This window comes from Oncorhynchus nerka, linkage group LG12, assembly GCF_034236695.1.
Source record: "Oncorhynchus nerka isolate Pitt River linkage group LG12, Oner_Uvic_2.0, whole genome shotgun sequence".
Taxonomy (NCBI): Eukaryota; Metazoa; Chordata; class Actinopteri; order Salmoniformes; family Salmonidae; genus Oncorhynchus; species Oncorhynchus nerka.
This window is the reverse complement of record NC_088407.1, coordinates 32,086,619-32,099,559: the sequence shown is the minus strand read 5'-3', so window position 1 is coordinate 32,099,559 and position 12,941 is coordinate 32,086,619. Positions and strand designations below refer to the sequence as shown.

The window sequence follows — 12,941 nt, the reverse complement described above, 5'->3', positions numbered from 1 at the left end:
CTCTCTCAGCTACCACTGCGCCACCCGGGAGGCCCCCTGTATTTAGTTTTTTTATGTATTATTTCTTACATTGTTAGCCCAGAAAACCTTAAGTGTTATTACATACAGCCGGGAAGAACTATTGAATATCAGAGAGAAGTCAACGTACCAGCATAACCAGCACTACGACCAGGATACCTACAACACCCGATGTCACAGGAAGGCAAAAAATATAATCAAGGACAATAACCACCTGAGCCATTATCTGTTCACCCCGCTTCCATCCAGAAGGCGAGGTCAGTACAGGTGCATCGGAAGCTGTTTTTCAATCTCTGTCTTTATCTCAAGGCCATCAGATTGTTAAACAGCCACCAGTAGCACAGAGAGGCGGCTGCCGACCTACAGACTTGATATCATTGGCCACTTTAATAAATGGAACACTAGTCACTTTAATAATGCCACTTTAAGAATGTTTACATATCTCGCATTACTCATCTCATATGTTTATACTTTATCCTTCACTATCTATTTTTACTATCTATTGCATCTTAGCCGCTCGGTCACTGCTCATCCATATATAATATACTTATATATTCTCATCCCATTCCTTTACTAGATTGTGTGTATTAGGTGTTGTTGTGGAATTGTTAGATATTACCTGTTAGATACGGCTGCACTGTTGGCTCTAGAAGCATAAGCCTTTCGCTACACTCGCAATAACATCTGCTAACCATGTGTATGTGACCAATTTGATTTGAAGAGCAGCATGAATCAGAGTTTGAGGCGTATCTACACACCTGCGATCTTTAAAAGGACACGTTCACTTGTGATTTAATCAATCGAAGAATATATGTTTTTCATGAAGTAGACGACCGTGTGCATGTACTTGATACCAGTTGCATTGACTCACATTCATTTGAAGTGCAGTAAAAGGTTGTGTGGTTCAAAAAGTGTTTTTGTCCCAAATACTGTCTCTCCAGTAGCAGATGTTGGGAATATGCCTCCCCTTCTATCTCTAGCAGCTGCAGCAGAGCAACTTTCTGCACTGGTCACTGGAGGTATTGATTTGGCCTATTGATTTTCACATGAGAAGTCATTGTCGTTGAAAAAGAAGAAAGTAGAACTAAAGCTGGATCTCCGAACAGTTAAGCCTAATCCAATCAAGACTACGAAATGTATCGATTTTTCTTTCCAAATCAATAAAGTGCGCGGTGCGCGCCGACTGTCGACCTTTCAGTGTATGTGAGCGTGGCCCTTAACTTTCTCTTCTGTATGCCTGAACACGAACAAGCCGAGGCATCTAGGCTATGCTTTTTCAATAAACTTTTAAAACTGCTGAACAGTTCATCAGTAATAAAGGGGTAATAAAAGGATACCATTTGTAGACTGGTGCCTAAATGATCTACTATGATTTACTCAAATGGCTACCTGGACTATTTACATTGACCCTCATTTTGTTTTGAGTTTTTTTGCACTGACCCTCTTGCACTGGCTCCATGCACACATACTGTACTACACTGACCCTCTTGCACTGGCTCCATGCACACATACTGTACTACACTGACCCTCTTGCACTGGCTCCATGCACACATACTGTACTACACTGACCCTCTTCCACTGACTCCATGCACACATACTGTACTACACTGACCCTCTTGCACTGGCTCTATGCACACAAACGGTACTACACTGACCCTCTTGCACTGGCTCCATGCACACATACTGTACTACACTGACCCTCTTGCACTGGCTCCATGCACACATACTGTACTACACTGACCCTCTTGCACTGGCTCCATGCACACATACTGTACTACACTGACCCTCTGCACTGGCTCCATGCACACATAATGTACTACACTGACACTCCAACACACACACCAGTAGAGGCTGGCTCATAATAATGGCTGGAATGGATTTGATGGAATGGTATCAAACCTGTTTCCATGTGGTTGATAACATTCCATTCTCCATTCCAGCCATTATGAGCCATCCTCCCCTCAGTAGCCTTCACTGACTCGCACGTTCACATGTGCTGATGCTACTCTGTTAATCTATCCTGATTGCCGAGTCACTTTTACCCCTATACCCCTGTACGTTGTTACGTTTCCCAGCAAGAAAACCAAATATTGTCGCTCAAACAGAAGGGGAACTAACAAAGAGTCACTGACAACAACCAGAAAAAAACAGGGGGGGATTCTGAAAGAAATTCATGGGGTGTCCACAAACAGAACCAAAAAGACACCTACCATGAGCACACACTAAATTTGGCCAAGAGGCAAACAACAGAAAAACCCACACCAAACTTAATAATAGGAAAAAGACTCAAATGTGGCTCAGTTTAGAAAGCTAAATAGGGAGCGCCAACTACAGGTGCTAACCCTTCACATTTATCAATATAACTGGAGCACTGGACCAGTGACTCTTATTAAAGAGGCTGGGCCAACAAAGGTGAAACACCTTTCCACTAACGAGATGGCAATCAGCACAGGTGTAACACGTACTGACTAACGAGGTGACACCAATCGGTGCGCCTTATGTGCTAACGAGCTATACGTGCTAAAGTCCAATCTCAAAACATAAATCGAAAAACTAAAGCCTGTAACAACATATTACCTCAATTACCTCGTACACCTGCACATTGACTCGGTACCGGTACTCCTTATATATACCCTCGTTGTTTTATATTATTTATTTGATTTATATTTTCTTTTTAACTCTGCATTGTTGGGAAAGGGCTCCTAGGTAAGAATTTCACAAGTCTACAGCTGTTGTATTCAACGCATGTGACAAATAAAATGTGTTTCAAGGTTTCATGTACAGTATGTCTCATGTTATTGCTGCTTGTGTAAGTGCCTCTTGTGCAATACATAAAGTTAAGAGAATCAGACCTCAAAGTATAAACGGGTATAATACCTGTGATTTTGATGAGATGTTACAGTACTATTCAGAACAATAACAGTAATAAAAGGATACCATTTGTAGACTGGTGCCTAAATGATCGACTGTGATTTACTCAGGGCTGATTTCCCAGACACAGATTAAGCCTAGTCCAGGACTAAAAATCATGGTCAATGGAGAATCTCATGTTTTTTTGTCCAGGACTAAACTTAAGCTGCCCCTTGTTGAATTGCCATTTAATTGGTCAGGTAGCTAACTTTAGGGGCATACAGTAAGTGATTCACAAGCCAAATAGTCCACAACCCCCAACTACCTTTCCTGGCATTTGGGTAAATTCATGCAAGAGGCTTTGCACAGCACTCAAGTTTTTTTTTTCTGTCTAAATGCCAACGGTTCAGAACCACTGCCATTCATGTTTTACTGCTCAGTCCACCCACGGTTCACGTGGGGTAAACCAGCTGCCTGGGAGAGGACAATGTGATGAGTTGGTGGCTTGGAATGTGTCAGGAGTGAAAAGGTCTTTTCCACTGCCCCTTTAAATAATGTTGGAATCAATCAACTTCTTTAGTTGACCGACTAAGTGAGCAGGTATTATTTAAGGTATTATTTAAGCATGTTTGAGCGTTTTGTGTTCATCTCCAGAAGCAAACCATATGAATTTTGTTGTTTTATAAAAGGGTTGAGGCATTGCAATCAGGAGGGGTAAACAGAACTGCATACAAGAGACAAAACAAGGACACTTCAGACAGCAATGCATCACAACTAAGCAGCTAGACACCCACTGCCTGACCCTTGAGTCTTTACAAAAGAATGATGCTCCTGTTTTCAACTCTGCTTCTTCAAGATTAATTCAGACTGAAGGGGTGTGTGTGTGTGTGTGTGTGTGTGTGTGTGTGTGTGTGTGTGTGTGTGTGTGTGTGTGTGTGTGTGTGTGTGTGTGTGTGTGTGTGTGTGTGTGTGTGTGTGTGTGTGTACGTATGTACATGCGTGTGTGCATGTGTATGTGAGAGAGACACACACACACACACAGAGTAAGAGAAAGGCGGGGTCTATGAGAGAGCTTGGACACGGATCATGGTCCTTGTAATCATAGTGGTTTAAGACACTGGTCGTGTTGTAGCTTCCTCCCATAATGCAGTCTGTCACATAGGTTGGCCTACATGTAGCACAGCATGCCACTTGTGACTGATCTCTCCTTGATTAGGTATCTCATCCTCCACTGAGCTGTGTCCGATGAAGGTAGCAAACACAACCATGGCTGGAAATAAAGGAACAGACATTAAATGGCAGCTGTGTTACGATATGTCAGCCCGGACCTGGTGGATGGTAAGATCTGTTTAATTTCACTGTCTGTCATTCTCCCTCTTTTTTAAATCCTGTCTTATCCAGGCTCAACAGTCTTGCTGTGAGTTGTGTATTTGTTCAAAAGTTCAGCTGCGAGTATGATCTAATTTAAAGGGCACTTATGTTAGGTATGCTGCTCTTCAAATCAAATGTTTGACAACAATTGATGTTAGACAACTGAGTTGTTTTGTTGTTGACTTCTCAAAGGTTACTTAGCTACCTGTCATTATGTTTAAAGCCCACTCTCTTTAACCAAACTTCATTTGGGTGAAGGTCTCAGTATCTCTGTTAACTGTTCCACTGTGTCTGTGAACAACCTGGTCTCAGAGCATTTTGTATTATTCTGTACGTAAATCCTATTCTGTAAGTAAATCCGAAACACTTCATTTAGTATGATATGTTACGTTTTTGTATGGTATGTATTAATCCGTGGATGTCCATAATCCATTTCGTATGATAAGCTACAAATTACAATTCATATGTTATAAATTGGCTAAACGTACAATATGTTACGATTTCCAATTTGTTGTGGCTAACATTAGCTAGGTGGCTAACGCTAACGTTAGCTAGCTGAGTAATGTTAATTAGACTAGGGGTTAGGGTTAAAGTTAGGGTTAAGTTTAGGAGTTTGGTTAAAGGGTAAAGGTTAAGGTTAAGGTAAGTGTTAGCTAACATTCTAAGTAGTTGCAAAGTAGCAAAAAATTGCTAATTAGCTTAAATGCTAAAGTTGTATGTGATGAGATTCAAGCACAGAACCTTTGGGTTGCTAGACATTCGCTTTACCCATCGCCCACCCATTCACTCCAAACAATCACACTCAAGTTTTCAAGAGATGTAACTTTCAAAAAACAGAAATCATCCCCGCATGATGCATTTTGCGCCATATGATGGTGCGTTTTGCATCATATGATGCAAAATGGATCAATCGGGGACGATTTATGTATTTTGAAAGTAACATATCTTAACTTGAGTGCTGACAGTCCCAAAATGTGTTGCTTATGTCAACAATGGACTAATTAGTTTATGGCTGGACTTTTCGGAGACTGACCAAATTCACATAGAAATGTAAGTTATAGATCTGTCATTCTCATTGACAGCAAAACTAAGAAACGGTAGATATGTTCTATGTGTGCTATTTCTATGCTTCCCGGTCTTAAGTGTAGTTTTTTGTTTCTTTTACTTCTGGTTTTGTGCAACAGCTTCAAACAACCAAAAACACTTTTTCAGCTATGGAAATATATATTTCACAGCAGTTTAGATGATACAATGGTCCTTTACACTATACTTAAACTGATTTTGGTGAACTATTCGAAATTAAGCAACCAGGAAATGGCGGAGCAATTTCTGCATGGTGCATCTTTATGTAACCTGCCAAATACAACACATCACACTAATTCGGGTGTCCCGAATTTACAGTAATATGTTACGTCTAGTCTATGAGACCAGGCTGGTGTGACTGCCTCTCTACAGGTCAAGCCTGAGAAGCTTTTAGAAGGGCTATGTTTGCAATGGTTTGGCAATGGTTCTTTATTGTGACAAACAGGTTACAGCTACAGTTCTTCATAATCCGCATGCTCTTGTCAACCACCAGCATCTCACTTCTCTAAACGCTGTCCTTGTTTGGATGACTAAGTCAAGCAATCACTGATGAAGTTACCGGAGCTTGACATTCTGAGTGGCTGCCAATGAGAATAGCTTATCTTCAACAGTGGTTGTATTTGTGTGAGTGTGTAGCCCTCTCTAGCACCTCAATGTTTTAAGTCTCTCTTTATGTAGTGTTGTGTTGTCTCTCTTGTCGTGATGTGTGTTTTGTCCTATATTTTTACTTAATTTATTATTATATCTAAAAAAAAAATATCCCAGCCCCTGGCGCCCGCAGGAGGCATTTTTCCTTTTGGTAGGCCGTCATTGTACATAAGAATTTGTTCTTATCTTACTTGCCTAGTCAAATAAAGGTTAAATAAAACATTAAAATATATATATATATATTTTGTTTACAGTAATAAGCATCCCTGGGTTGGCTAGAATCCCTGCAAAGTCCTATCTCTCTTCCTAAACTTTGCTTCACAACTGCTAAGGTCTTTATTACTTAAATGTTATAGCCACAGGCTAGCTTTTCTTGCCTGACAAGCCGTGTTTCTCCAGATGGATATAATTGTTGGATTTTCTCAGTGTGCTGGTTGCAATATACCAACGTCATATAAGGTTTTCATCCTTCCTGAAGAAGGGAGAGAAATAATAATAATAATAATAATAAATAAAAATTGACAGTGTATGTTAAATTAGGAGGCGACGGGAGAGAGACATTTTTACAATTCATTTGATTTGGCTATGATGACAAACGGAGGAGTTTATTTCTGTCATGAGAGCTTTCCGCTCGTTCACCTCTGCTGTGTTCATGTAGCGATCTGAGACAAAAGGCTGTTATACCCACGCGTTTCACATGGTGAAGGAAGGACCGCTGGCTACCAGTCACTTATAAATATTAACTCAATTATTGCATTCCTAACTGTTTGACGTTGACACTTGAATTAGAATTCGACAGTCCTAAACCACGGTGGTGCCAAACTCAATGAATAGTTCTCACAATGAAGAACACTGGCACCTCCTACTGGAATAGAAAAGGAGATACGATCTAAATTATTTTAACCTCTCCTCACCACGATGCGACACTGTGTACCTACTTCTACTACACTGTATCTACATGGGCAGTACCATGTTAGTACTATAGTATAAGGCGTATGCACTGGAAACTGACAAGCCGTATATCAATAATACGCAGTGACGTGTTGAAATGGTTAGGGAAGGCTGTTGAGGATATCATATCCACATTTGGTGTTTGAAGTAAAACATCAATATAAAGGTCAAATTAGAGACTAAAAGAGGTACTGTTCTTCCAGGAACATCAACGAGAGATATTTTCTTGAATTTGTATTCGATACTGTAGTAGACTGTTTTAGAATGTATATACACAATGCAATCCCACACAATACCACTTGGCGGCAATAGACACAAAGCAGAAAGATTTCAGCAATCGCTTCCATGGCATAAGGATAAGGCAGATATTAGACAGGGTTGCAATCAATAACTTGTTTAACCACATCAAGCCAGTCAACCATCACTAAAATCATTGCTGAAAACAGTGGCCAATTTAATAATTTATTTAAGCTAATGTTCACATAACCATCAAAAAACGGGAGTAACATTATGGATCACTTTGTCAGATACACCCTATGACTCTTTCACAATGTTCATTCATTTGTGCTCCAAGTCAATATTGCTGCCTATCCCACTATTTGACTCCTTGTTTAGTCTACACTTCAAGTTGGAGACCAGCAAGGCTCTCTCTCCTCTCTCGTCCAAAACAGGCAAAGTTCCCTGAATCTGGTCCAAATCTCCCAGCAAGCATCAACCACAACTACTGATCTCATTTATGCTATTGCTCTCTCTGTGGTAGGCCTACTTGCTATAGTACAAGTCTGTTTATTAATTCATTCATTCGGAAACTATTCAGATCCCTTGACATTTTCCACATTTTTGTTGTGCGACTCAATTGAGCTCAGGTGCATCCTGTTTCCACAATTTGATTGGAGTCCACCTGTGGTAAATTCAATTGGTTGGACATGATTTGGAAAGGCACACACCTGTCTCTATAAGGTCCCACAGTTGACAAGTGCATGTCAGAGCAGAAACCAAGCCATGAGGTCGAAGGAATTGTCCGTAGAGCTCTGAGACAGGATTGTGTCGAGGCACAGATCTGGGGAAGGTTACCAACACATTTCTGCAGCATTGAAGGTCCCCAAGAACAAAGTGGCCTCCATCATTCTTAAATGGAGGAGGTTTGGAACCACCAAGACTCTTACTAAACCTGGCTGCCCGGCCAAACTGAGCAATCTGGGGAGAAGGGCCACTCTGATGATCACTCTGACAGAGCTCCAGAGTTCCTTTGTGGAGATAGGAGAACCTTCCAGAAGGACAACCATCTCTGCAGCACTCCACCAATGAGGCTTTATGGTAGAGGGGCCATACGGAAGCCACTCCTCAGTAAAAGGCACATTTACTTTTTTGTCAAAAGGCACCTAAAGGACTCTCCAACAATGAGAAACAAGATTCTCTGGTCTGATGAAACCAAGATTGAACTCTTTGGCCTGAATGCCAAGCATCACGTCTGGAGGAAACCTGGCACCGTCCCTATGGTGAAGCATGGTGGGTGCAGCATCATGCTGCTTGGATGGTTTTCAACAGCAGGGACTGGGAGACTAGCCAGGATCGAGGGAGAGATGAACGGAGAAAAGTACAGAGAGATCCTTGATGAAAACCTGCTCCAGAGCGCTCAGGACCTCAGACTGGCACAAAGGTTCACCTTCCAACAGGACAACATCCCTAAGCACACAGCCAAGACAACGCAGGAGTGGTTTCGGGACAAGTCTCTGAATGTCCTTGAGTGGCCCAGCCAGAGCCCGGACTTGAACCCGGTTAAACATCTCTGGAGAGACCTGAAAATAGCTGTGCAGCAACGCTCCCCATCCAACCTGACAGAGCTTGAGAGGATCTGCAGAGAAGAATGGGAGAAACTCCCCAAATACAGGTGTACCAAGCCAGTAGCATCATACCCAAGAAGACTCTAGGCTGTAATCACTGCCAAATGTGCTTCAACAAAGTACTAAGTAAAGGGTCTGACTATTTATGTAAATGTGTTATTTCAGTTTTTAAAAATTAGGAATTTTCAAAAATGTCTAAAAACATGTTTTACTTTGTCTTTATGGGGTATTGTGTAAAAACGATTTGATACATTTTAGAATAAGGCTGTAAAAAGTCAAAGGGTCTGAATATTTTCCAAATGCACTGTATCCATATACACCACTGTCCTTCTGGTAACTACGAGGGGAAATTATTTCTGTGTCTGTTATACATTACAATTCAAAACACACAGTCTGGGTCTCAAGATGGGCAGCAATGTGTTAATGTATTGCTAGTGTAACACTGAGGGTGCTAAAATTAAGAAGGGAGAATTACAAGCTTTGGGAAGTCTTGTCTTTAAATGGACCTTTGGCTTGTTTTCTACTGCCAAATGAGTCCCACACTAGGTGTGAGTATGACAGTGTTTATCTTAACATAATTTACAGAAAGTGTACAATACAAAGTCCCTGATAGAAGCTATCGTCTTGGATTTCAAATTGAACCATGGACATTCAGGATTTATGATTATTTTGTGAAATCGTAGTGAATAATACTTATCATAATATGATTCAATGAAATTAAATGAATAAACTCAGCATCCAATTTTCTCATTAGACAACATATATATCATGTCCGTATTGCCAGCATATGTCCGACGGCCAATAGAACAAGGTTTCGTCACTTTGAGCACACTGAAATGTTCTTCTCGCTGTCCGCTGAAGCGTTTTGAAAAGGTGTGACCAAATAAGTGGAAAATGTATGTATCATAATTTAAAATATTTGTGCAATTTGAATACAGAAAGAAGACAATGTACACAGTGCATTTCATGCAAAAATAACATTTAAGTGTGGGCAGGTTGTGCGTAATGCGTGCGTAAAATGCGATCTGAAGAAGATTGCGGTTCTTTCGTCTAGTTATTTCGTCTACGTCTAAAATGTTGTCACATCTTATTCATGCATCTATCAAAACACCTCAAAAGCAATATCGAAACGAAAATAATCACATTTTCTCTACTGAAATAGCCTACGTTCTCAAATTCACTCTCAGCGCAGTCAGTCCACAAAATCTATCAAGGCAGTCTTCGAAGTTTCGGTTGACCAACTTTTCCAACCTCTCTCCTTGGTGTCGATTTATACGCCACCCCCCTCCTTCGTAAAAAGGGAAGGACCGCTTAAAAAAAACTATATTCCGAGTTTATGAGTTGAAATCAGATGAGGAGAAAGTTCTTAATTACCAGTAGCCAATTTATCGTAAAACGTGTTGGCCAGATAGGCATAAATTATGTGCACACATGCAATAACATATATCTCTTGTTTAGTTCAGTTGACTGAGTTTTTGCAGAGTGCATTTCCCTCCTCCATGCACGTCAGGGACATATCTAGGACAATATCAATAAGTCACTTTATAAAGCATCCTCATTTGCTCGTATAACGGGATTTCTGAACAATCAATGTTATTTGGCAAATGGAATATTGTTGTATTGATTGGAGGTCTGTGTCAAACAATTAAAATGATATTTCCTATACATGTTTTTTTCCCCCCCCCCGGAGTTAAACAAATGATAAAGAATCAATAACTCACTTTCAAATCAGCTGTATTATATTAGGCTGTTAGGTTCAGTGACCTCTCTCGGCCATATTCACAATCTGCAGTTCTGTTGGACATTTGCATCCTCTGGAGCATTATTCACTTATCATTCATCAAATATGTTTAATTATAAAATATGTAACTACAATGGTAATGTATAGAACAAAATACAAAGTATTTGGACTATAAAACCCTGTCACTGTCTATTGTCAATTGGAGCCACCCAAGCCCGAACCTCCCTACTGTATTGGTTCAGAGAAATGTGATGCAATTGCCTCCTCATATAGAATATCAACGATTTCCATATTAACGAGGAAATAATTCACAGCGAGTAGTTCATTAAACTTAATTAGTTCAAATCAATAAAGGACAGTAGTCTTTACTGTTGGTAACCTATAGTACAATTTCATACGTAATTGTTTTTTTATAGTCTGTAAAAACAAACACATTGTATACAGTTTTTGCCTATAATAATCATGATAATATGCTAATAATAATATTACTAGCAATTTTATAAGGATTAGTAGTATAGAAGTAGCCCAGTATAGCCTGTAATATAGGCCTGATGATAATAATAGTGTATTATGATTATATGCCTAAGTGACATAATGACTTTCTTTGGTTTATCTTGTAACCACAGATAATTTAAGGGGATAATCTGCAGTTGATACATCCATTTTTGTAGGCTACATATAATGCAATAATGTGTACCCATTGATTCTTCACGAATATAACTTATAAATGCCTCGAGCTTAGTTTAACCCCATCAAAACCCAACACGTAAGCTTGTTTTATGCAATGTTTGTAAACTAAACAAACACTATATAGCCTCAACATGGTTCAGACTGTTTATGTGTTTTGTATCCATAACTGTGTTTATGAATTTGAGAGTGGTTACATGTATCCAGCCCCATCCCTCAGCTTTATATGATCAACTTCTGATTGCCACTTTACATTAACTCATATCTATAAACCCTGAATAACCACAATGTATGCCAGTCCAGCAGTTTGCAGCCTATCATGTATTGACATGCAAGTAAAAGCCAAAAACACTGAGTAGCGAACGGAAGTGAAGGGCCCTACTGATGCCGCCGCCGCCCTGACCAATGAGAGGCGAGAATCCAAGTTCTAGGTGCGGAGCTCTCTTGGCTGCGCAGAGCTGCACCGGAGGCGGGCGGCAGTCAGACAGGGAAAGTGAAGCCGTAGACCTGCCCAGTTACGAAAACTCAGCCTCTTCTGGATTGCGTTCAACAACTGAACAAACCAAAACCAATCCAAAAGTAAGACTTGAAGAGGAAGGAATAAAAAAGCTGAGCTGCTGGCTGACTTGATTTTACGCGCCTTTCTGCCAATAATTATTTTCCGGTGTTGATTTTTTTGAAAGCACTAGCCTACAAAGTTGAACGTGAAAAATGTGAAGGCAACCGCCTTGTTTCACCCAGGTTCCAGGATCCCCCTTTAAATCCATGCAATACAGTTCAATGGTACGTGAACGTGGATTATTATTGCTATGTGTCATTTTCAAATGTTACAACATTGTATTTTTCCCATTAATGACTTGCTCTTCACCACAACCCGGTCTGGTTGAGCGGGTATAGAATTATGACAAGTGGACAAGACTATTATCAGATATACGATTGTTTATGTTTTTTTTTCTTTCGGTTGGCACACATCCTGCGTTAAACTCCACGGCCCCTCTGTTGTCAATGAACTACATTTGGAATGTGTGGAACAATTCTATAGAAGGTTACACATGCAACGCTTTTTGCACAATATAGTTTTCTGCAACCGCATTTTGAGATAAAGAAGGTCACAACTATAGGGATAATTGTTCCCCTTTAGGCCACACCATATTTACACCACTGATACAGTCCAATAATGAGCGGTAACTTCCATGAAAAGGAAAATGTTAACATGAATTTATGAACACCATGTTCCTCTGCGCGCCTTGCATGGAAAAACAGGCATCCAGCCTACAGTAGTCCAGCCTACTTTTATGCTTCATGGCTTTTTTTGTCTCTCAGTCCGGATTAAAATAAAACATTGTTTACTATTTGATTGACACGAAATTATAGTTTAGGCGAACTGAGGCATTACTGTGGAGTTGACGCGAAGCGTCAGTGCAGCTGTTCTTGTGAAATATAGGGTTGAACTCGTTGACAGGCCGCTGCTGTCCTCTGTTCCAGTAGTTCCTAAATGGTGGGTCTGGATCACTAGTCCAGACCTCATAGGTCGCAGCTATGTGTTGTCATGGTGAAAAACATTGTAGTCTCGTTTATGTGGTGGGTCATGCGTAAACTGAAATGACCTCAGGTTGGTCAAAGTTTTGGAAGCAGTCAACTGTTTAACCAACTCACATCAGAACCAGAACCATAACATACCGCACATTGAACAATGTCCTAATGTCCTATCGAAACTATAATGATCCACTGTTGCTAAAGGCTACCAG

General features: G+C 40.4%; 1 protein-coding gene across 1 annotated transcript in view; it reads left to right on the top strand.

The window, feature by feature from the left end:
• Positions 1–11,686: 11,686 nt before the first annotated feature.
• The window catches only part of LOC115138107 (nuclear factor 1 B-type-like), a 102,640-nt gene continuing 101,385 nt past the window's right edge, over positions 11,687–12,941 (top strand). Inside the window, exon 1 of the mRNA XM_065025498.1 lies at positions 11,687–11,976. Within this exon, the coding sequence (XP_064881570.1) occupies positions 11,959–11,976 (18 nt within the window). The 5' untranslated portion in view covers positions 11,687–11,958. The remainder of the gene's footprint in view (positions 11,977–12,941) is intronic.